The sequence below is a fragment of the Scyliorhinus canicula genome, chromosome 6, assembly GCF_902713615.1.
Source record: "Scyliorhinus canicula chromosome 6, sScyCan1.1, whole genome shotgun sequence".
Taxonomy (NCBI): domain Eukaryota; kingdom Metazoa; phylum Chordata; class Chondrichthyes; order Carcharhiniformes; family Scyliorhinidae; genus Scyliorhinus; species Scyliorhinus canicula.
Genome location: NC_052151.1, coordinates 81,876,149 through 81,901,910, shown reverse-complemented (window position 1 = coordinate 81,901,910; position 25,762 = coordinate 81,876,149). Strand labels below are relative to the sequence as shown.

At 44.3% G+C, this 25,762-nt stretch overlaps 1 protein-coding gene across 6 annotated transcripts in view; it reads right to left on the bottom strand.

Moving 5' to 3' along the window:
- The window catches only part of epha7 (eph receptor A7), a 307,453-nt gene that overhangs the window by 21,341 nt on the left and 260,350 nt on the right, over positions 1-25,762 (bottom strand). For 4 of the 6 annotated variants that reach the window (XM_038799580.1, XM_038799582.1, XM_038799583.1 and 1 more), the window contains 4 exons: positions 17,477-17,602; positions 12,483-12,668; positions 8,869-8,930; positions 4,366-4,575 (listed from right to left, as the gene is read on the bottom strand). In XM_038799580.1, coding sequence (XP_038655508.1) covers positions 4,366-4,575; positions 8,869-8,930; positions 12,483-12,668; positions 17,477-17,602 — 584 coding nt within the window. The remainder of the gene's footprint in view (positions 1-4,365; positions 4,576-8,868; positions 8,931-12,482; positions 12,669-17,476; positions 17,603-25,762) is intronic. The other 2 variants (XM_038799579.1, XM_038799584.1) reach the window with 1 other exon arrangement.

Sequence of the window (25,762 nt, the reverse complement as noted above, 5' to 3'; positions counted from 1 at the left end):
ATACAGGACAGGGTCGTTTCTAGAATGTGAGTGGGGAAGGGGAAGGTTTTGGATATCGACAAAGAGCTTATGGAATGGGAGGTAACTCAGGTAGATGAGCTGAGCGCAAAAGGGAAGATGAGCTGGTGGGGGGGGGAGATAGAAGCGGGTCTGTGGAAGGACACTCTGAGCAGGGTCAACACGTCCTCATCATGTGCTAGGCTTAGCCTGATACAATTCATGGTGGTTCACCGGTCACGCATGACGGTGGCCCAGATGAGCAAGTTCTTTGGGAGGTCCGAGTCCAGAGGTGGCGATTTGTGGAGTTTCGGAAGATCCGGGAGTCCAGGGGGCGAGAGAGGCTGATGTCTTGGCCTTTGCCTCCTTGGTAGCCCGGAGACGGATATTGCTAGCGTGGAGGGACTCGAAGCCACCAAATTCAGAGATCTGGGTTAGCGACATAGCTGGGTTTCTCAGACTTTTAAGAAAATTAAGTTAGCCATAAGAGGGTCAACGTTAGGGTTCGTCCGGGGGTGGCTGCCGTTTGTCGACTTCTTCGGGGAAAACTAAACTGCCAGCAGAGGCAATAAAAGGAGGGAGGGGGCGTGGGGGGGGGGGGGGGGGGGCGAAGGAGATGGAGTTAGGCTATTTTCTGTTTAGTGTGTGTGGCATTAGCGAGGGATGGAGATGCACTATGTTTACATTTGTATTTGTATTGTTTACTGATATTATTACAAAATTATAAAAACCTCAATAAAATGTTTTACAAAAAGGAATGTATCCGGCAGATCCGGGGGGGGGGGGGGGGGGGTCAGGAGGTGCGTTACTTGCCGTAGGATTCCTAGTCTTTGAACTGCTCTGGTAACCACAAGATTAATATGGCTAGTACAGTTCCGTTTCTGATCAATGGTAACCCCCAGGATGTTGATTGTGGGGAATTCAGTGACGGTTATTCCATTGAATGTCAAGAGGGCGCTGGTTAGATTCTCTCTTGTAGGAGATGATCATCGCCTGATATTTGTGTGGCGCGAATATAAACACGAATGGTTTGGAGGAGAACTTCCAGCTGGTGGTATTCCCATGCATCTGCTGCCTTTGTTCTTCTACATAGGAGTGGTCATGGGTTTGGAAGGTGCTATCAAAGAAGCCCTGTGAATTCCTGCTGTACATCTGGTAGATGGTACACACGGCTGCTATTGTGCATCAATAGTGGAGGAAGTGAATGATGGTGGTTGGGGGGCCAATCAAGGGGGCTGCTAGGTCCTGCATGGTGTTGAGCTTCTTGAGTGCTGTTGGAGCTGCACTCATCCAGGCAAGTGGAGGGTATTCCATCAGACTCGTAACTTGTGCCTTGTCGATGGTGGACAGTCTTTGGGGAGTCAGGAGGTGATTTACTTGCCACAGGGCTCCTAGCCCCTGACCTGCTCTGGTAGCCACAGTATTTATATTGCTAATCTAGCTCCGTTTCTGGTCAGCCTCTAGGATGTTGATAATGTGGGATTCAGTGATGGTAATGCCATTGAATGTTTAGGGCCGATAGTTAGACTGTCTTTGTTAGAGATGGTCATTGCCTGGTACTTATATGGCACAACTCTTACTTGCAACTTGTTAGCCCAAGCCTGGATATTGCTTAGGTCTTGCTGAATTTGGACATGGATTGCTTCATTATCTGAGGAAGCATGAATGGTTCAACATTGTACAATCATCAGTAAACATCTCCTGTGAACATCCCCACTTATGACTGTAGGACGTAAGGAAGGTCAGGAATTCCTGCAGTAATGTCCTGGAGCATAGATGATTGACTCCCAAAAGTCACAATCATATTCTTCTGAACTAGTTATGACTCCAACCAGAGGAGAGTTTTCCCTGATCTTCATTCACTCCAGTTTTCCTGGGACTGCTGCCATACTCAGTCAAATACTGCCTTTATGTCAAGGGATTTTGCTTGTTTACCAATGTTTGAACCAAGGCTGTAATGAGGTCAGGAATTCAATGACCCTGGCAAAACCAGTGAGCAGATTATTGCTAAGCAAGTGCCACTTAATAGCATGTCGAAGACTCCTATCACTTTGCTGATGATCAAGAGTAGACTGATGGGGTAGTAACAGGCCAGGTTGGATTTGTCCTGCTTTGTGTCTACAGGAAATACCTGGGCAATTTTTCACATTGCTGGATAGATGCCAGTATTGTAGCTTTATTGGAACAGCTTGGTCAGGGGTGTGGCAAGTTCTGGGGCACAAGTCTTTGTTACTATTGCCAGAATATTGTCAAGGCTTATACTCCATTCAGCGCCCTATTTACCCTCTGTACTTCCTCAGGGTACTGATTCATCAGCTGTGAGGGGACAGTACTTAGTAATCAGCTGGAGGCTTGCTTTTCCATTTTAAACTGAAGCCATGACACTTCATAAGGACCGGAGTTAATGTTGAGCATTTCCAGGCCAACTCCCTCCTGTCTGTATACCAGTGTGCTGCCACTTCCACTGGGTATGTCCTGCGTCTGCCTCGGTGATCTCTTTCCTAGATTCTTTTAAACCACCCGGACCAGAGGGTTAATCCCCAAAATTAGATTGAGTTATTTAATACCTTTTCTAATCTCATTGTCTAATCTCAATGTCACGTCCATCTGACCTATTCCGCTGATAAATACTGGAGCTAAACAATTGTTTGCATCTAATATTTCTGCCATTTCTTTACCCCTGCCTGGGATTATATTCTGACCGCCTCTGATGCCCCTAAACCCATCCCGCCTTTCACTTTCCTATTTATGTACCAATAGAATATGTTTTATGCTCCTTGATAATTTAATTTTGTTGGTTCCTCTTTGCTTTCCCAATTATTTTTTGACTTTCCTCTTAATCTCTCCATCTTCTCCCTTGTCATGTTTTCCCCTGCTATCCATGTACTTAGTGTATGCCTCAAACTTTCCCTTATGTTTTTATTCATAAGTCTCTGATCATTACTGCGGTATAAATAGGAAGTTATGATTGCCTGGGCACGTACTAAATCTTGCTAAAGGGAATTTAGGCCCATCGTAATTTATTGAAAAGGTGGATTAGGTAACATATGGCACAGGCTTTCAACTGAAATACACTGAGTGAACTCAATTTCATCATGTGTGCATAAATGTATAGGATAACAGATACCCAGAGATACATTATAAGCCTATCTATCTGATGATAGGACAGTTCACGAGTAGGGAAATTTGTGAATGTCATTTCATAGCATATTAACAGCCACAAGCAAATGCCAAACTTATTGCACAGCATTTAGTTCCTGCTTACAATTAGAAAGGTACAATTTGAAGAAAACCCCCATTGGGAACAAAAGGTGCAAACATCTGGCTATGGTTTTCTGCCACTATAAATTGTAAGTGCAGCAGAAGTAAATTTTAACACTTGTCAAAAAGTGGCCACCATTAGCCTCGTGAAGCCTTTCTGTTCCTGCTCCACACTACAAGAGAAGCAATTTCTAAAATAATTATATTGTCATTTCTTCCTTAATTGTCCATGGCTGAAGTTTAATAAAATATTTTATGTGGCATGATGTGAAGGAAGTACAACTGCTTTCAAACAGACTCCTACATATTTCATGCTGTTCAGTGCTTGGCTGCAGACAACCTACAAAACATGCTACCTTCAATACAGAAATCATTGCAAGGCGCTTCACAGAGTGAAGGGTTAGGAAAGTAGGTTCTGAAGTGGAAGAGACATAGTAAGGCAGTGATTTAGGGGTGAAAATCCCAAATGTAGTGACATTGTAAGATGGTTGAAGGCTCTGCAATCAAAGGGGGAATGGAAGGGTGGTGGGCGGACATGCTTGAGTGAGAGGGACTAAAGCGCATGGACATTATATAAGGTAGGAGCAAATGAAGGCTAACGTGGATTGAAGTGATGATTCAGTGGGACTTAGTATGAGATAGGGATTTTCAATGCATTGGTGTTTGCAAATGGTGGAATTTCAGACATTGAAGAGGTCTAGCACAAAGATTACAAAGGCACGGTTCAGAATTTCTGTGCCAGTGGAGTGAAGTTACGATGGTGGTAGCAGATGTTCATCGAAGAAAGTAAATGGTCTTTGTGGCCAATGTATGTATGATTTTGACCATAATGGCCATGATATGGTGGGCTTGTTTTACACTCCACTCATTACAATATCCATTCACTTAAGGGTTTAAAAATGGCCCTACGATCATACCCTGGCAGCTTCTTCACAACTCAGCAGCTAATTGATATTTTTGAGTAATTGTGAACTGTGTGTGCTGCAATAGAGCAATGTTTTGCTGAGTGTAAACCAGTTAGGAAACATAAAAAGAGATGGGAGTACATTTGGTGATGGTAATAATGCTTTCTCAAACAGAATGAATGATGGGTTGTAATTCACTCACTGTCGTGGTGTAGACAGCCTCTGGATCATCTTCCACAATTCTTGAGAGACCAAAATCAGAAACTTTGCAGACGAGATTGCTATTGACCAGAATGTTACGAGCTGCCAGATCCCTGTGCACATAACCCATATCGGCAAGGTACTTCATACCAGCTGCAATTCCACGTAGCATTCCCACTAACTGAATCACTGTGAACTGTCCATCATGTTTCTAATGGGATAAAAACAAAGAACTACTGAAACCTTTGAAAGAAATATTTTGTGCAACACATTATTTTTTTTTTTTAAGTGTAGAGTACCCAATTATTTTTTTCCAATAAAGGGGCAATTTAGCGTGGTCAATCCATATATTCTGCACATCGTTGGGTTGTGGGGGCGAAACCCACGCAAGCACAGGACGAATGTGCAAACTCCGCACAGACAGTGACCCAGAGCCGGGATCGAACCTGGGACCCCAGCGCCGTGAGGCAGCAGTGCTAACCACTGCGCCACCGTGCTGCCCTTGTGCAACACATTATTAATGTATCATTTCAAGCCTTGATCTCATTACTATCACTGAGCGATTAATTAATACAATAATGCACTTAAACAAAAAATACTAACAAATTGGTAAAGCCTTTACAGTACTTGTAATCTCGGGTCTGCCAAGTTGATAGCACTATCAGTTCAATTTTGAGTCCGAAAACTCTTACTTAGATGCCCCACTCCAGGATTTGAGCACCTCACCTAGGCTGACACTTTAGAGTAGACCTGAGGTATGACTCTTTGAGCAAGACATTCTACTAGATTCTCTGACAGCGGGCTCCTCCGCTTCGGCGGCAGCGCACTCACGCCTGCGGATTACCCAATGGCGTGGGGGTGCCCACAACGGAGAACCCCATTGGCTGGCTGCTGGTGGGGGTGTTTCCTGTTGTTCGGGTGGATATTGAAGATTTCACTGAGCAACATTCCAAATGAGTGTTACTTTATTCAATTTTTCTCAATATACCTAAGCCAGACAATCAGTGGCGAATCTGTCCAAGTCCAAGCCGTGGTCAAAACTGCAGCCGAGACTGAGTGCAAATGAGTAAAAAGTGACAGGGGGAAATCTTCTAATCCCACCAGCAGTGGGCATTGTGGCGGCTGGGGGTATTTAATTTGGCTGGAGGCAAAAAATCTATTTCTCGGCAGCGGGATAAGCTGTTTGGATTTTGTTCTCCTGACCTACAAGATGGTTAAAAGCAGGCTGAGCTTCCTGACAAACAATGTCAGAACCCCATTTACAGCATTAGCATCGCATGGCATGCTCATTAAAAATCCACCTCACTGGAACTAAGTTAGCTCTTCAAATTAAGTTCCCTGGCAATGAGAATTTAGAACATTCAGTTCCACGACTGTATATAAGTGGAGGCGAGCTTCATCCCTTCCACGACCTTGAGGTCAGTGGACGCTGCTTTCGCCTTATTGGAGACAATGCATAACTGCAATTCTCCTGAGTAGCGATAACAAAAGCAGCCAGGAATCATGAAGGGGGACTAGTCAGGTGGTCAGATAATGGGATAGGGGTAAGGGTCAAGGCAGGCATGGGGATGGTAACGGGTGTCGACTCTGAAGGGAAGGAAGGCATGTGGAGTTGTATCATTATAGGATCCAGAGTCACAGCAGAAAGGTCAAGGGTGACGAGGAGAGAGGAACGTTGATATTGGGTGGGTCAAGGGTGATGGGAGAAGTTGGTGGCTGCCACGGGGAGGGTAGAAGATAATGGACTGACGTTGGAAGGTGATGCATACTATTTTTCAAATCCGACTTGAAGTCTGATGATCGTGGAGGCAAGCGTAATAGGGCGCAATTCAGCCACCGCGCCCAGCACAGCAGCCGGGCGCGACGTGTGAATTCTGGGAGATGCCCTGATTGGACATCGCGCCAGGTTGATTGTGAGTCACCCGACTCGCATCGCCGGGTGCGATGAATGATATTTAAATGAGTCATTAGACTGATTTAAATATGCTGACGATGCATTTGCCAGACGCCTGGGAGTGACAGGCTGCACCGACAAGGCCTTAACCAGGCGCCAATTAGTACTGATCTCCACAAGCGAGACCAGTCGTGATGGCCACTTAAGTGCCTCAGAGGTCATTGGAGCCCATAAGGTGGTTGGGAACAAGGCAGGACAGTCCCCAGGTACCTGGGCAGTGCCAGAGTGCCTGGGTTCCAGATTGACACTGCCAAGGGTCAGGGTCTTGGGGGGGGGGGGGGGGGGGGGGGGTGGGAGGCATGCCACTTAAAGGGGTGTGAAGGAAGTATGGGGGGGCAGAATGAAGGTGAAATAAGAAAGGGCCTCCTCATGTTTGGGGGTGTGAAGGGGGCCTGAAGGTGAGAAGTGGTGGCCCAAAAGGGAGGTTTGAGGGAGCCTGAAAAGTGGGGAGGCCCTCAACAACCCCATAGCGAGTGGTACTCAGTTGGGAGGGGGGGGGGGGGTAATGCCCATATTTGTGGGTATTGCATTGCTCTTGGGTGGGGAGTATGTGGGATAGTCAGGCTGGCTTATAAAGATCGGGGCTTCCTTTCAAAATGATTTCTGAGGAGCTGGTTTCATGGTGCGTTCAGCTCTCCACTGCATAAAACATTTCTAAATGTGGGCTGGACCAGGGAGAAACTCTCAAAGGCCCAACAAAATGTATGCATGAATACTGGTCTGAATCTCACCCAAACACCCCACCAAACCTGCCCACTTAGAAATGACACTGAGAAACGCTTTGGTTGAATTAGTCCCGTAGTGTCAGACGGAGGCTTAGCGCAAGTGGCTCTCATCACTCTGTTCAAAAGTATGCAGACATGTATGAATGAGAGGAACAATCATCTCTGGTCCTCCAGGATATCCTTCACCTGGAAGGGATGGGCTGATGTTGCCATGTCGAGACGGAAGACCAGTTGAAGTGCTCAGCACTGGCCTGTTGGCTTTGAGATGGAGGGGAACCAGGAAAGGATATGCTCATGAAATTTATCATTTCAATTTATTCACAGATATGACAATAATGCAGGCTGTGGGCAATCCTGCCTTGCTATTGGCTCTCATTCAGTGGTGGAGAAGGATGGCCCATTGTAGGTTGGCACAGGACCATGAGGAGCTTGAACAGCAAACGCCAGCGGGACCTCACAATGGTCAAGATGCTGGTGAACAGAGTTCACTGCAATAGTGAGCATCGATCTGACCATGGATGTATCACAGGCGATGCTTTCATCTACAAATAATAGAGGCGCTCTCATACCTCCAGCTATTTAGTTGCTCTCATCTGCCAGCTTCTCCAGTATGAGCTGTAGCTGCAAGGACTCAGGAGGAATAATGGAGCTCCTGGCCTGCAGTGAGTGAATGGCTTTCCAGGTACTCTTTAAATACGATGCCAGGATTTGGGACCCCATGAGGTAATGGCAGGGCTGGCATAATCCTGTCTGCCCCACCACAAGATTCGCAAAGCTCCATGTGAATGAATAGTTAACGAGTTGAACAGGGGAAGATTGCGTACGTTCAGCTGTCCCACCATCCAGCGGGAATCATGCAAACTTTCCTGCCTGCCACCAGACATAGGGCTGCATTCTTGAGAGATTAAGGTCTCCTGCCAGAGTAGAATCTCCCCTGGTCTGGGCTGGCGCTAGGAGCGACACACAGGGCGATTCCCCGAGGATGAATCGACTCCCCCCCCCCCCCACCCCACCCCCTACCAGAGGCCTCCCATCATTCATCAGTCACTCCTTCCTGGAAGCAAAAGAAGTCACTGCTTAGACCTGCTGCCTGCAACAGGAGTGTTGAAAGCAGCAAGTGTTGCTTCATACAAAGCCAAAACATATGACAAAGCTTTAAACCTCTCAGATGTGAGGCTTCTATTCCCTTTCAAAAATGGACAGCTTTTAGTAGGCTGTAACTGACAGGGTAATAGCTTCCAGGTGTCTGGATTGATTATTTTCATTTCCCTTCATGCTTGAATGCATCTCAAGTACCCTGCTGTTCAACTAACCACAATGTTTATAAGCATCTAGGGGATGTGCTTTCATTTCCTCTTTTTCTCAGCAGAAAGCACTTAACTTCTTTTGATGTGGCGAGGACCTGTCAATCATAGATAATCTTTATAAACATTATGGTTAGCTTTGCAACATGGTAATGGAGATGCATCCAAGGGTACTTGCGAGGGAACTCGAGCTGAGTTACAGTTAAGGGGAACTGCTAGTTAGAGGTGGACCGAGTCATTAATGTTGGAGTTGGACCGAGTCATTAATGTTGGAGCTTGGAAATGAGGAGGTTGTCGATACACAGATGAATAAGCATTTTCTATAACTCGTTCTGAAATACCTGTTGTATATTAAATTAATTTAATCTTATTCATGGGGTCATGGCTAGTAAACAAGACTGATTTCAATCTTGCCACCCACTGAGATGAAGGAGGGCCACACATGCAACCCATTCTCTAGCCTAGATTGCCCATCACTGCTTCACGACAATGTTTTGAATTCTATTTGTTTTGTTACTTACCCGAAGGAAAGCGTCCAGAGCTCCATTCTCCATGTATTCAATTACAATCATAATTGGTTTACCTGCACAAATAAAGTGAGTTTACTGTAAATGGGTGGCTGCTGAAACTTTCTCATTTGATAGTTTTCAAAGTGCTTGGCACAGCTTGCAGCTGCTGCTGGGAACCAGCTACAGTTCCAGGATGTTAATTATGCTGCATTTAAGGATGCAAGTGATTGGTGGATGCAATCACACAATAAATTAAAAGGGTTTCTGATTTGATTGATACTCTAGGTCCTGTATTTCTGCCGATAAAATCAAGCCCTCATTCCCACCTCAATAACAGGAAAAATACCACTGGATAAAAGCAAATTACTGCGGATGCTGGAATCTGAAACCAAAGAGAAAATGCTGGAAAAGCAGGTCCAGCAACATCTGTATGGAGAGAAGAGAGCTAACGTTTCGAGTCCAGGTAACCCTTTGTCAAAGCTAAAAGACAGAGAAAACTACCACCATTGATGCAGACCTCAAAATCACAACAACATGATATTGTGTGCATTTCATTTTACTGGGTTGGATAAAATGAAAAATGAAATGAAAATCGCTTATTGTCACGAGTAGGCTTCAATAAAGTTACTGTGAAAAGCCCCTAGTCGCCACATTCCGGCACCTGTCCGGGGAGGCTGGTACGGGAATCGAACCGTGCTGCTGGCCTCCTTGGTCTGCTTTAAAAGCCAGTGATTTAGCCCAGTGAGCTAAACCAGCCCCTAAAAGCACCTACAATGCAAACTTTGTTTAGGATATGAGTGTGGAGGCAGCAGTGGGACCTTAAAAAGTACCGGCTCCCATCAGGTTTTCATTCTGTATTGATTCCAATTGACAAATTTACAATTATGTAAACATTAGGTTGGTGGAATTCAGGCAGACACTACGGTAAAGGAAAAGCAGTCCTTCATTGCTGGTAAGATTGTCAAAAAGGATGAAACAGAGGGTTTAATTTTGAATTTTCTTTAAGCTGAGCCAAACAAAAGTTTTTTGAACACATGGTGAACATGACACACTAAGTAGCAGTGTTAAGCATGTTGAATAACGGAAAATAAATTAAGTAAGGACTAAGAACAATATTTATTTCGGATTAATGGTACTGCCATTCCACAAATGAAAAATCTGTGATAGTCTTTTCTTTTTATTAGCAACGGCACCTCATTCTTTTGCTCTTTCTGGCATGCTCCATTCCAAGCTATGGTAATGTATTCCCAACCCAGGTTGTTGAATTAATCAGTGTGTACTCACCCAAGACTACAGGTTCTATCAGTGTCCCTATCACAGGCCGTGCCTCCACTGCTACTAGTTTGTCAGTTTCCAATCGTTATATATAATTCTCATTAATTCTGGCAGTAAGTGGAAACTGAAAGCTGATATATGTAATAATATCAAATCAAGCTATGATCAAGAGGAAGAATGGTGCTTCATCCCAGGGAAGATTTGAGGGACATATCAGCTGGCAAATTTCCTGTGTCAGGAAAATTATTATTTTTTGTTTCTTTTTGTTGGTGGTATCACTGTCTTGTTCTCATATACTGGAAAATAAGCTTGTGAGGGTGTGACTGGTTTAATTGAATTAGGGACTGTAAGACTTCAAAAGTCAAACATCATTAGAAGGGTGTGCAGGCTAATGGTTTGATCATAGGGAACCAGGCGAACTTGAATTTTTAAGAATTACTAAGGTAAAGAAAAGTGGTTTGCAGTTGGCTGTTGGATTTCAAAAGGGAACACATACAATTGGAAGATTATAAATAGATGAGAGCAAATAGTGTAAGCTTACTTTTTAAATATGGTAGTCAAGTAAAATAAATTTGACAAATTTTTGGAAAAGGAATGTCAAAAGAATTGTAAAAAACAATACAGGGTAAGATCAAAGGATAAAAACAGATTTAAGAAAATGTTGAAGACTGTGGCTGCGATTTACTGGCTGCGTTCACTGAGATTCTCATATCAGGTGGATTAACTAAAGCCCGCTGCCAAATTGTGCGCAAACTCAGAAATGCAAATCTTGGCGGCGAGATTTAGTTAATTCCCCTGATTGGCCATGATTTCCGCACTTTTAATGTGCCTACATTTGTAAAGCTTGTGACTGAGTTGTTGTTCAAATACAACTGGACAGCATAATGACCATCAGTTTTCTCTTCACCATTACTTCTGATCTAAGTTATAAAGCGGTAGGAAGTTTAGTGGTAATTGGGAACATAATAGGGGATGGGAAGAAACTCGCCTGTGGATTTTCTAACTGTGTTCCTGTGGGAAAGCACCAACTTCCAAAATATTTTAGGCCAATTTGATATCCAAGTACATAATTTTTGTACTGTAAAATGTATTTTGTACTTTTTATTATTGATACTGTATTTAGATTAAGGTGACAATTTAAAAATTGTAGGGGGCACATTTTCGATTTTGATAATAGCTGCGCTTTAAATTGGTTGTAAAAAAGCAACACAATTTTTAAAAATATAAGATGCATTTAGTTGTAATTTTTCAATCCCTCTTTGATAGGAAGCTAATCATCTACTTTTCAAACCTTAATTCTAAACAACCCTTAATTTGTAAACTTTGCGGAAGACGTGCTGTGTGGAGTAGTGGGATGGTACATTGACCCAAGGCTGAATGATAGAAATCTCCTTTCTCTGCTACCTGCAAGGATTGTGTGTGAAATTAGCTTGTGTCATGTCAATTTAGTTTACACTGAACATGGGCTCATAATAGGAAATGGAACTTAGCAATGGTCTGAAGAAGGAAACGCTATTTCCTCTTTGAGGCAGGAATTGGAAGGCAGGAACAATTCTGGTTTATGTTCCTGCAGGGTGGGTGGGGGGAGGGAGTGGCGGGAAAGGAGGCCTGACACCATCGGCAGTCATTGCGTTGGCGGCTATCTGTGCATATTCTTCAAAAAATTAGGGGATCTGTCTCTTGAAAGTGGCCAGGACAAATGGAGAGCTGGGGCAGATCATGGAAAGGTTGGTTACTGATCAGTGTTTCTTTTTGTCCAAACATGCACCATGTGCCATCAAATAAAACAATGGCAGCACTCCCACCCTTGTTCCTGCCAGGCTGGAGCTGGTCAGCTTCACAAAGTTCCTTACAGCCACCCACACCACTCTAAAAATTTGGCCTTGCCAGAATGGTTCCAGGGATGAAGGGTTACAGATGCCTGGATATACTGGAGAAGCTGCAGCTCCTCCAGAGACTGGGCAAGGTTCAGAAGAGATTTGATAGAGGTGCTTAAGATCAACAAGCATTAGGTAGAATAAATAAAGAGAAACTGTTTCCAATGGTTGCAGGGTCAAAAACTGAGAGGACATGGATACATTGATTGGCAAAAGAACCAGATGAGAATGATTATAACTTTTTAATGCAGTGAATGGTTAGAGTTTTGAATGCATTCAACGATAGGGTGGAGGAAACAATTTAAATAGTAACTTTCAAGAGGGGCTTGGATTAATACTAGAAAGGAAAAAAAAACTGCAGGAATATGGGAAAACTGTTGCGGATGGGTTTGACTGGATTGCTCTTTAAGAGAGCTGGTGCATTTGAGGGGCCGAATAGTCTCATTCTGTGTTGTAATAGTCTCTGATTCATACCCCTGGTAACGACTCCTTCCAAATGAACCACATTAGGGTGATCAAACTGTCCCATGATGCTTGCTTCGCAGAGAAAGTCCCTTCGCTGTTTTTCAGTGAAACCCACTTTTAATGTTTTAATTGCGACTGGCACATCTCTTTTTCCAAGCAACTTTAGACGGCCACTGCACACTTCTCCAAACTCGCCTGTGGAAAAGAAAGGGATAGTTCAATCAGAGTGGAGACGTGAGAATAAACGGGTTTCTTTTCATGTAGTGATTACTTCCAGGTCATCTGAATGCTTCCTTTAGTCACTGAAGAATTTAGGTGTAAACTACGTCTTCTCGAAAGTTAATCTACTGCAAGTGGTGCCCAACAATTATGGGGGGGTGTAAAATCAGGGGAAAAAATTAAGCTATGATAAAGTAAAATATGCAGAAATATTATTAATGACCTAAGTTCCTCTTACTTTTGAAGATTTAAAAAATATGTTTTCCCATCAACAGTATATATATACTTTGACCATTTGATGAAACCAAAACATGTTCAAAAGAAGGTTGCACAGATTTAATTGACGTGGTTGGAACTAATGGTAGTTATTTTACTGTGCACGGGACATTTTTTATTCATTCACAAGATGTTAGTGTGAGGGGTGAGAGACGGAGTGAAGTAAGTGTGAGGGGTCAACATTCATTACCCAATTCTACTTATCCTTAAGAAGGTGGTGCTGGGTCCTGAAGTCTCTCTGGTGCAGGTACACCCACAGTGCTGTTAGGGAAGGAAATCTTGGATTTTGACCCAGTGACAGTGAAGGAATATTGGGATAGTCACAAGTCAGGATGGTATATAACTTGAAGGGAAACTTGCAGAGTTGGTGTTCTCATGGATCTGCTGCCCTTGTCTTTCTAGGTGGTGTAGGTTGCATGTTTTGAAGATGCTGTCGAAAGACCCTTTGTGATGCAGTAAGCAGCGCATCTTGTAGATGGTACACACTGTTGCCACTGTGCATTAATGGTGAAGGGAGTGAACATTTTAAGTTGTATCGGATGTTGATTGTTGTAATGTGTGTGTAATTCGGTAAGTCTCATAAAGAAGTTTTGAGAATTATATAGTTTAACCATAAGTGTTTATTAACTACCAGTAACTATATATATAATATAGGATAATGTTTGAGCTAAGAACTGTCTCCATGCTTTCCTCTATACACGTCAAGTAAAGGACTGCCCTCTGGACTTGGGTCATGTGTTCCTTTGTATCACAGTGGGTGTGATACTATACTCAGTTCCATGTTAGCCCTTTCTATGCCAGACCCTTATACTGCACCACATCAAGCAGGTTGTTTTATCTTGGATGGTGGCGAGCTTCTTGAGTTTCGTTGGAGCGGCGCACATTCAAGCAAGTGGAGGAAATTCCATCACTCTCCTGACTTGTGACTTGTAGCTGGTGGACGGGCTTCAGGGAATCATTTGCTGTAGATTCCCAGTTACTGACATACTGTTGTAACCACATTATTTATATGACTGGGCCAGTTCACTTTTTGATCAATGCTCACCCCCAGGTTATTGATAGTGGGGGAGGGGAGGGGGGGGGGGGATTCAGTGAGGGTAATGGCATTGATTATCATGGAGAGATGTTTAGGTTCTCCCTTACAGAACATGGTCATTGCATTGCCTAGCTTAGCACTTGTATGGCATGAATGTCACTTGTTACTTTTTAGCCGAAGCCTTAATGTTGTCCATATCTTGCCACATGCTTAGTTAATTACTTTTTTTTGTTGAGTGGTGTCACTGTTACATAATGGTGTAGTAAATAAGAACCTGATTATTCACCTTCTCTCTATTCTTTGACAGGCTTAATGCTCAGGGTTGCAAGTGTTATATGAGTCATGTTATTTTTAAAAGAAAAGACAAATGGTAACCTCAAAAAGCCCAACCTATAAAACTGACCCAGATTGAAAATGTTGAACTACTTCTGTATATGGGTATTATTTATGGTTTGAGAGGATGTGAATTCAAAGCTTATCCTATTGGGCTGAATTTTGCAGCATTTTGCAATGCCTGCTCGCCTGGCTAAAAAGTCACCCATGGGGGGAGGGGCATGGTAGTACAGTGGTTAGCACAGTTGCTTCACAGCTCCAGGGTCCCAGGTTCGATTCACAGTTTGGGTCACTGTCTATGTGGAATTTGCACGTTTTCCCTGTGTCTGCATGGATTTCCTCCGTGTGCTCCCATTTCCTCCAACATCCAAAGATGAGCAGGTTAAGTGGATTGGCCATGCTAAATTGCCCTTAGTGTCCAAAAAGTTTGGATTACTTGGTTACGGGGATACGGTGGAGGTTTGGGCTTTGGTGGGTGCTCTTTTCAAGGGCCGGTGCAGACTCGATGGGCCGAATGGCCTCCTTCTGTCCTGTAAATTCTATGATCTCAGCGGCTGCCTCACAGTAATTTAACGCTACGAGCAGCATTAATTGCTTTAAGGCAAGACGTCTATGCCTATCTTGGGAGGAAGTTCCACCTCAGTGAGCTGCCAGCCAATCGAGTGGCCACTAGCTCTGTAGTCCCAGCTGTGCCAGCTAGAAGTGGAGGCCGCTGCTGCGGCTACAAGCAGTCCCACATGGAGCCTAGCTAAAGATGGTGAAGGGGCATGGAGGCTGGGGGGGGGGGGGGGGGGGGGGGCTGGTTAAAGGGGTGAATGACCTTTTTTTTTTTTTTTTTTTTTTTCTTTTTTTTATAAATTTAGAGTACCCAATTATTTTTTCCAATTAAGGGGCAATTTAGCGTGGCCAATCCACCTACTCTGCACATCTTTGGGTTGTGGGGGTGAAACCCACGCAGACACGGGGAGAATGTGCAAACTCCTCACGGACAGTGACCCAGGGCCGGGATTCGAACCCGGGTCCTCAGCGCCGTAGGCAGCAATGCTAACCACTGTGCCACCATGCCGCCCTAGGGGGTGAATGACCTTGAGGGGCTTGTATCTGCTGGACCCAGAGGGCCTACAGAGGAGTTTGCCCTGCCTTGTCCAGCACCAGCCTCCACAGCTAATGTTGGGCTTCTGCGTGGCATGAACCTCCCCTTGCCATGGGCAAAATACTGATGGAGGCTGGCACTCCGAGGCAGTGGGCAGTTGTTATTTTATTTAATTGCCCCAGAAGCAGCTACTTTGCTGCTCATGGTCTCAAAAGAAATGTCTTCGGTTGTCATTTAAAGGGACTGCCAAAGGCTGGTTAAAGTTCATTGTTTAGGCCGCACAAAAGTTTCCCAGAAGGAAAAAAACAGTAGAACATGGAAATAAAACTGTTTCTTCCTTCTGCGTTGGTGCAAATGAACACAGGGCACTGTTTGTCCACTTGTGTGGCATGTCTTGGGCTTCAATGGAGAAGCTGAAATGCTTAACATCTTCCCGACTGTGAACTGTGGGTCAGCTGTGTTTTCAGGTGAGAAACATGTCATCCCCAGATAGCCATGGGTTGACTTTGGCTAACATCCCTCTGGAGGGTAAATAATAATAATTTATTTATTTACATATTTAATGTTCTCACAATGGAAATCAGACATGTTAAACCTGAATTCACAATTCCTGCTAACAGTAAAATAAATGGCCACATCTATCCTTTGGTAGGGACTTTGTCCTGGATATTTAAAAACAAAACATTGTCCCCATGTGCTGGGCAATGACATGAATATGATTCTATTCCAGCCATAGCAAAATTCTGTTTTTGGGAGATTTTGGGCAGGATATTCCCGTGTTCACTAGGATTCCAACATCAGGATCAAATGGGAGTTTTGGGTCAAATGTGCCAGCAGCGAGACTGACCCAAAATCTCCCTGGAGGCCGCCTCCTATTGGCCACCTCCACACTCGCCGCCAGGCAGGCTCTTGATGCCATCAGCCCAATCAGAGGGACTAAGGAGAAAGCCCTCTGGGAGTAACATTAGGCTGGCAGGGGTGGACTTTCCTTCCTATGGCTCTGACAATCAGGCATATAGCCCCTGTCTCTGATGTACCTCCAGCTTGCCACAGGAGAGGCTGCCTCCATTGAGCTGGCAGCTTACACTTACGGTAGCAGAGTGGCCTGTTCAGCTGCCAGCAGAATCCTGGTGCACTCGAATAATCACCCTAATTGGTATCTTAACTATTTAAATTGATAATGATAATAACAATGCTCACAAGTAGGCTTCAATGAAGTTACTGTGAAAAGCCCTTAGTCACCACATTTTGGCGCCTGTTCGGGGACGCCATTACGGGAATCGAACCCGCACTGCTGGCATTGTTCTCACTGCAAGCCAGCTATTTAGCCCTCATTTGCTCATTTGTTTATGGAGCAGGCAGCCCATCCATGACCCAGCTATGGGAAACATACTCAGTCTTGAAGCAGCTCCCTGCTTTTTTCCTAGCCCCCACTACCTCTCTCTACAGAGCTGGGAAAAATCTGCACCTTTTTACCTTTTGACCAACAAGTTTCAATACTTTGAGATTCTCTGGAGGTTTGGCATAACATTTATTATGGGGAATCTGGACCAATAACAATTATAGCAATCCCAGTTTATGCTTCAGCAGGAAAGTAGGATAAAGAAATGAAAGTCATGTGTAATGTAATGTTTTCACTCTAGAGTTGTGGAATAAAAATTACTTGAAAAGACCACCGAGGTGCACAGTATAAATGGGTTCAAGGAATAACAAATTAGACGTGCTTTCGGAAAATTAAGGTGTTGTAGCAAAAGAAGGTGCAATTAAGATCTGACAAAGAAATGGGCTTGTTAGGCCTCGTGGTTTTTCTCCCACTCTAATTTGTTTTTTATAATTCACACTAGAATTCGTGTAAGGTACACACTTAGGAGGCCAGACCTTCATCTCACCTTTTGAGATCTGTTAAATCATAGTTCAAATGCCAAAAGAATGGAAAATATTTTACTGGCCTCTCATTCTCTGGGGCAAAGTGGTGTCACCCGAGATAGATGGCTTTCAATATTACTTAAGCGGAATAGTTCAATAACTCGCCAGTAACAGACTCACCTGCTCCAATCACTCTTTCAATCTTAATGCAGGAAGCATCTAATTCCTTGGCAAATTGATGGACAGCACGGTTAGGGTCCTCGTAGGTTTCTGGATCGATGTACGTTCTTGAACCTGGTAATTTAACTGTAGTAAAGTGAGGGAAGATTGATTATGATGAATTACTACGTGCATGCATGGGAACATCACTGCACATATCTTTCGATCTGCGCTGATTCAGTCCATTTTGTGGCAAGGAATGACTGAAAAGTGATCCTGTAAACAATGCACTAAAATCAGATTTACTGACTGGCTGCATCAGCAGTAACCTGAGGATTTGTGTCAGTTGGAGATGCTTCCTGGCCATATTCTTCGATCTAAACTGAGTTTAAAACAAAAAGTCATGATTTCTAAACTGCCATCTAATTAAAGTTGTTGGATTTATTTTTTAATAGCCGCAGTACTGCTGTTTTAAGCTGTTTACCAGTAACATAAGACAAAATCAAAACTCAGGTTTGACCCAGGGAAAATGGCTGAATGGGAACATTAGGCTTTGCACTGATGATGCATCAGCGAAACTAAGGCCACTTCATCTTGGGCAATATAAATGCTTGCACAGATATTCCTGGAAATATGCAGCAGGTCCGTCATCCTTTGGAAAAAACAAGTTAGTATAACCTTTCAACAGAAGTGAAAACAGGAAACATGACCAGGATGGCCATTGCAAATCATCTAGCAGTTTTCCATTTAGTAATAGCAATTGAGACATCTCTGTGCATGACCCTCAATTTATGGTTGACAGAGGAATTTGCTTATCTTTCTTTTTGGTTTTGATAAGGATCACAAACTAGAACCTGCGTTTCAGATTTCCAGCATTCACATTTTTGTCTAATTTTATCGCTTCTCTCAGTTTCTTGGCAGCATTTCTATGAATCAAGATTTCTTCATGTTCAGGTTAAATGGCCAAAGGACTTTTAGCAGTCATGTTCATCTTTTTCCTCCAGCCTATTTTAAAAGCATGTCGTGAACGTTCATGCTACTGTTCTAGAGAGAATAAATGAACAGTTGGCAGCTGGAGCTAGTGCACTGTTCCACTCCGGAAGAGTACGGAGAGTGATTGAATGCCTCAAATTAAACTCCATCTAATTGAAAATTACAAGACCTGAAAATCTGAAACAAAATCAACATTTATTCATGATGGAGAATGAAGGATACTACACCTGTAGCTCAGTAAAGCAATGCACGAGTGGCTACAGCAGAGACACCAGGAAAGTCCCATGGTCACCCTGCCACAGATTCCATAGAATCCCTACAGTGCAAAAGGAGGCCATTCAGCCCATCAAGTCTGCACTGACCTCCAAAAGAAAGCTCTATCTAGGCTCACTTCCTGCCCCATCCCCATAACGCTGCTCATGTTCAATTCACCTAACCTACACATCTTTGACACTAAGGGGCAATTTTAAAATGGCCAAACCATCTAACCTGCACACCGAGCAGATTATAGGAGGAAACTGTAGCACCCTGAGGAAACCCACACAGACATGGGGAGAACATACAAACTCTGCACAGATAGCCACGCAAGACCAGAATCGAATCCGGGTCGTCAATGCTGTGAGGCTGTAGTGAACAAAGAACAAAGAAAATTACAGCACAGGAACAGGCCCTTCGGCACTCCCAGCCTGCGCCGATCCAGATCCTTTATCTAAACCTGTCACCACTCTGCCATTCTACTGCCCTCCAGTTCAGTTCCAGCTTGGTTCCAACGATGTGCAGGTTAGATGGAGTGGACATGCTAGGATTGCCCCTTAGTGTCCAAAGATATACAGGTTATTCTGATATTGTGATAATTGCAGAAATTGGCACTGGGTTTGGAATGTTTCTGGGATTTAATAAAAAACAGACATGAAAAGCCTGGCAAGCGATCCACTGCAACTTTTGTTAACTACTTTAGTACCAGAGGCACTGCAGTAGTTAGATGTGTTAATTTGTATTATTGCAACAGGATTAACTCAAACTCTTATTGCCACATATTACGATCCAACTACCTGAGATTTATGACACAGTTAAAAATCAATTTTTGTTTTAGGCATTTCCTAGTTTTCAGAATTACAGTGGATTAATACCAACTGATTATCCCTGTTCACACTTATAATTGTTTTGTCTATTCAAGTTGTCCCATAATTGAATATGAATGGCTTATCCCAAGCTGTTTGGCAATATGCATGATAAATTGGGTCATAAAGTGAAACCTATTAATATATCTGTTGTCAATTTGCTGAACAGGAAATGTTTGCAAATGCAGTCAGATTTATAAGATGCCCATATGTTTATCTGTCTGTGCTAGTCAGAAGTGCACACCTAGGCTTTGGAGAGACTTTTTCCACACACCCTCATCGCTGCCACCTAACCTCAAAGCAACCCAGCCTTGGACATAACAGCGCGTCTTGCTTAATTAATGATTTGCTTTAGGCAGTTAGCATTGTGGGCTAGCCATGGAGACATTCGGCTGAGGTTAATGCAGGAAAAATTCAAGTGAAATACAGCCAAAGTTTCCAAACTGATGACTGATGGACTGTGGGGTCTGAATCTTGGCCATCAGTACACGAGTTGCTTTCGTGAGGTTTTGCTGCTGGTGAGTGATGCACTTTAAAATGAACAAGTAGTGAATAAATTCCAACAATGATTGACATTATATACACATGTACTGATACAAGCATGCAAGCACATACACACACATACACACACTGTACATACAGCCTTATATGTGCCAATACTATGGTTTACTTTTAAATGCCCTCAGGGATGGGCAATAAATGCTGGCCCAGCCAGTGACGCCCACATCCCATGAATGAATAAAACAAAATTATTCAGCCGTGCATGCGCAGGTTGGCCGGCTCCAACCCGCGCATGCGCAGCTGACGTCACAACGGCTGAAGGCTCCAACCCGCGCATGCGCAGTTGCCGTCTTCCCCTCCGCTGTCCCGCAAGACGTGGTGGCTTGATCTTGCGGGGCGGCGGAGGGGAAATAGTGCGTCCCTTTGAGACCCCGGCCCAACGATTGGAGGGCACCGATCGCGGGCCAATCCCCTCCCGAGCACGGTCGTGGTGCTCACTCCCCTCTCCACCCCCCACAAGCTTCAAACCAGCTTTTAGCGCCATGTTCACGACGGCAGCAACTAGGTGTGGTTGCCGCCATCGTGAACCGGTCGCGAATGGCAGGCCGCTCGGCCCATCCGGGTCGGAAAATCGTCGGTCGCCATGAAAAACGGTGAGCAGCGATTCTTCCGAGCGGGGGGGGGGGGGGGGGGGGGGAGAATCGCGGGGGGGGGGGGGGCGCCATTGGGGCGTGTCATGAGTCACCCGGCCCTCCCGCGATTCTCCCACCCAGCGTGGGGAGCGGAGAATCGCGCCCAAAATGTCTACTTTGGAAATAATAAGATGTAAGCCTGCAAATTACAATAGGAGGTATTAATGTGAGTGGAGATATTGGAGACAAAGGGGTGAATTTTCATTGTCGGGGTAGTGGGTAATTCCTGGTGAATATTTTCAATTTATTAAAATAATTCATTGTTTAATACTAAGGTCGGGTCTAAAAAAATGGTGTATGGAATAGTACTGTAAAATTATAATAGAAGTGTTTGGAAAGAAACAAGGTTCCTAACTAATGTAAATAATTTATTTTAAGGGAGTAAATAGCTTAATCGAGAGGGTTGTCATGGCAGGAGACCTCAGACCCAATATGCTCCTCCTGCAGAATGTGGGAAATGAGGCATGCTTCCAGCATCCCTGATGACCATGTCTGCAGGGGGTGTGTTCAAGTGAAACCTATAGCTAACTGGATTTTGGAACTGGAGCTGTAAGTGGAACATCTGGGATGCTGAGCACGTTATGGAGAGCATATTTAGCGAGGTGATCACACCGCAGGTGAAAATTTCACAGGCAGAAATGGAATGGGTGACCATCAGGAACAGTAACAGACTCAGGAAAGTCATCCTCCTCTTGAACAGATATGTCGCTTTGGATACTATCGGGGTGGGGGAGTAGCCTCTCAGGGGAAAGCGGCAGCAGCTATGTTCACAGCACCGTGGATAGCTCTTCGGCTCAAATGGGTGGGCGGAAAATGAGTGTCAGGGCTATATTGATATGGGATTCAATAGTTAGAGGCACAGACAGAAAGATGCTTCTGTGGCTGCAAATATGAATCAAGGATGGTATGTTGCCTCCCTGGTGCTAGGTTTCCGGATTGTCATGGAGCATCTGCAAGGTATTCTGTGGGGGGAAAGTGAACAGCCAGTAGTTGTGGTACACATTGGTACCAACAACATAGGGAAACTAAGAGACGAGGAATGCCGAGTACAGGAAATTAGGAGATAAATTAAGATGAAGGACTTCAAATGTAGTAATCCCAGGATTACTCCCAGTTCCAAGCACTGGCAAGAGCAGGAATAAGCGGATAGACCAAATGAGAACGCGGCTGAAGAGATGGTGTAACCGGGAGGGATTCAGATTCTTGAGGGACTGGGACTGGTTCTGGGGAAGGTGGGAGCTCTACAAAGCAGACAGGTTGCACCCAGGCAGAGCTGGAACCATGTCCTTGCAGGGGCTTTTGCTAGTTCTGTTTGGAAGTATTTAAACTACTGTAGCAGTGCGATGGGACCCCAGGAATAGGCTCAGATAGATCAGATTCATATCAGTAAAATGGAGGTGGAACATTAGGTAGTGATGTCGAAGATGTAGTGATAGGCTTGGAATTATAGGAGAAGCAAGGGAAAATGGTGGGGTTAAATTGTTTGTACTTCAATGCAAAGAGTGTTACAAACAAGGTAGATGACTTAAGGGCACAGTTAGACACATGGCAGCAGGATGTCATTGCTATAATGGAAACCTGGCTAAAGGAGGGCCAAAACTCCTTTAGCTCAATATCCCTGGTTATAGCATCTTCGGACCCAATAGAATGAGAGATAAAAAAGAAGGGGGACTAGCACTAATGGTTAAAGAAAAAATTCCAGTTGTGAGATATTGGATGGATGATCATAAAGAGAGAACAAGTACTCGAAGAGCTGGAGTCCTTGAAAGCTGATAAGTCGTCAAGAACAGATGGATTGTTTCCGAGGCTCCTGAAGGACGTCAGGGAGGAGGTAGCAGATGCTCGGAGAATTGATTTCCAATCCTCACTAGATACAGGGGAGGTACCGGAGAACTGGAGAAATGCAAACGTGGTCCCACTGTTTAAGAAGGGATCAAAGGAGATGCCAAACAATTATAGGCCAGTTAGTCTTACATCAGTGGTGGGCATATTAGTAGAATCAATCCTGAGAGATAGGATTGACTGTCACATAGAAAGGGGGAGACTATTTTGAAATGGTCAGCATGGATTTGTTAAAGAAAGGTCTTGCCTCACAAATTTGATTGAACAGTTTGAGGAAGTGACAAGAAGGGTTGATGAAGGTCATGCAGAGGATGTTTGTAGATGGATTTTAGCAAGGTGTTTGACAAGGTCCCACATGGCAGATTGATCAAAAAAGTAAAACCCATGGGTACAGGGTAATGTGGCAAACTAGATAAAAAGTTTGCTTAGTAACAGGAAATAGAGAGTAATGGTCAATGGATGATCCCCTTGCGAATGTAAAGTTATTTCAAGTGGTATTCCCCAGTGCTCGGCATTGGGATCCTTACTGCAGAGGTCTGCAGCTGAGCCCTGGAAGGATCCGGCTACATTAAAGTTGAGGGCCACGGTAACTTTCACCGCAAATGGCAGGGCTTCGGCACCTGTTGTTTGAGGTGTGAAGTTGCCAACAAACTTCCCTGAACAATTCCCGAGATAATCTAAGCCTCGGCCAGTACTGCCTTCCAGACTTTTTGAGGAAGCTATACTTGTTTCGATAGAACCTTGACTAAGGTAATATCTCAATTTCCTTATTCTTGCTATTCTGACTGGGGACTCTGCCATTTCATGCCCAGGTACCAGAGTTTTGGCCACATGCTAGAGTCCATTCAGCCATGATTAGTGTTAGACAATTAAGCAACTCACTGGAGGAGGAGGCTCCACAAATATCCCATCTTCATTTGCAATAATCTTCAGCCAGAGGTGCCAAGTGGATGTCTATCTTGGTCTCCTTCAGAATTCCCCAGCTTCACAGATGCCAGTATTCAGGCAATGTGATTCACTCCACACGATATCAAGGAATGGCTGAAGGCACTGGATACTGCAAAAGCTATGGACCCTGACAATATTAGTGTCCTGAAGACGCATGCTGCAGAATGGAATTGCTGCACCCCTAGCCAAGCTTTTCTAGTATAGCTACAACACTGATATCTACCTGGCAATGTGAAAAATTGTCCAGGCATGCCCTGTACATAAAAAACAGGTCAAATCCAACCTGGCGAATTAAATCCCTATCAGTCTACTCTTGATTATCAGTAAAGTGATGGAAGGGGTCAAAGACAGTGTCATCAAGTTACCCATGCTCAGCATAACCTGCTCACTGACAGACAGTTTGAGTTCTGCCAGGGCTACTCAGCTCATGACTTCATTACAGCCTGGGTTCAAACATCGACAAAGAGTTGAATGCCAGATGTGAGGTGAGAGTGACTGTCCTTGACAACAAAGCAGCATTTGACTGAGTATAGAATCAAGGAGCCCTCGCAAAAACTGGACTCAAAGAACAAAGACAAGTACAGCACAGGAACAGGCCCTTCGGCCCTCCAAGCCTGCGCCGACCATGCTGCCCGTCTAAACTAAATTCTTCTACACTTCCGGGGTCTGTATCCCTTTATTCCCATCCATTTCATGTATTTATCAAGGTGCCCCTTAAACATCACTATCGCCCCTGCCTCCACCATCTCCTCCGGCAGTTCCAGGCATCTACTACCCTCTGTGTAAAAAACGTACCTCGTACATCTCCTCGAAACCTTGCCCCTCGCACCTTAAACCTATGCCCCCTAGTAATTGACCTCTCTACCCTGGGAAAAAGTCTCTGACTATCCACTCTGTCTATGCTCCTCATAATTTTGTAGACCTCTATCAGGTCGCCCCTTAACCTCCTGCATTCCAGTGAGAACAAACTAAGTTTATTCAACCTCTCCTCATAGCTAAAATGGGAATGCAGCATTGAAAATTCAATGGGAATCAGGGGGATAACTCTCCACTGATTGGAAACATAATTTGGTTGCTGAAGGTCAATTATCTCAGCTTCAGGATCAATGCAGGAGTTCCCAGCTGTGGTGCCCTGGGCCCAACCAACTTCAGCTGCTTCATCTATGACGTTCCTTCCATCATAAGGTCAGAAGTGGGTATGGTCATCAATTATTGTGCAATGTTCAGCATCATTCACAACTCCTCAGATACTAAAGCAGCCCTTATCCAAATGCTACAAGATCTGGACAATATCCAGGCTTGGGCTGGCAAGTGGCAAATAACATTCACACCACCCAAGTGCCAGGCAATGACCATCTCCAACAAGAGAGAATCTAATTATCACCCCATGACACAAACGACATCACCATTGCTGAATCCCCCACTATCAACATCCTGGGGGTTACCATTGATCAGAAACTGAACTGGACTAGCCAAATAAGTACTGTTGCTATCAGAGCAGGTCAAAAGCTGTGGCAAGTAACTCACCTCCTGACTCCCCAAAGCCTGCCAACATATATACAAGGCACAAGTCAGGAACGTAATGGGATACTCTTCACTTGCCTGAATGAGTGCAGCTCCGACAACACAGAAGCTTGACACCATCCAGGTCAAAGTAGCCTGTTCGATTGGCACTCCTTCCATTAATATTTCCTTCCTCCATCACCGACACACAGTGGCAGCGGTGTGTACCATCTACAAGATGCACTGAAGGAATCACCAGGGATCCTTAAACTGCACCTTCCAAGCCCACAAACACTACCATATAGATCAGGGGTGGGCAAACTGTTCCGTGCAAGGGCCACATTCCGAAATTCACAATTTTAAAGGGCCGCATAGTATATGAAGTAAAATAATTAATATTTAAAATAGTCAAAATAAAAGGTTTTTAAAGAAAAAAAAAAGCAATTAATTTTTATTAATTAATATTTTAAAATAGAAACTTCACATGAAACACATGTTGTGCCGAGCAATGATCACCCTACTCAAGTCAACGTATCCACCCTATACCAGTAACCCAACAGCCCCCCCCCCCCCCCCCCCCATTAACCTTAAAATTAAAAACAATTTTTTTTATGACTTGATCTTGGTGGGCCGCATAAAGACCTTTGGCGGGCCGTATGCGGCCCGCGGGCCGTAGTTTGCCCACCCCTGATATAGATGGACAAGAG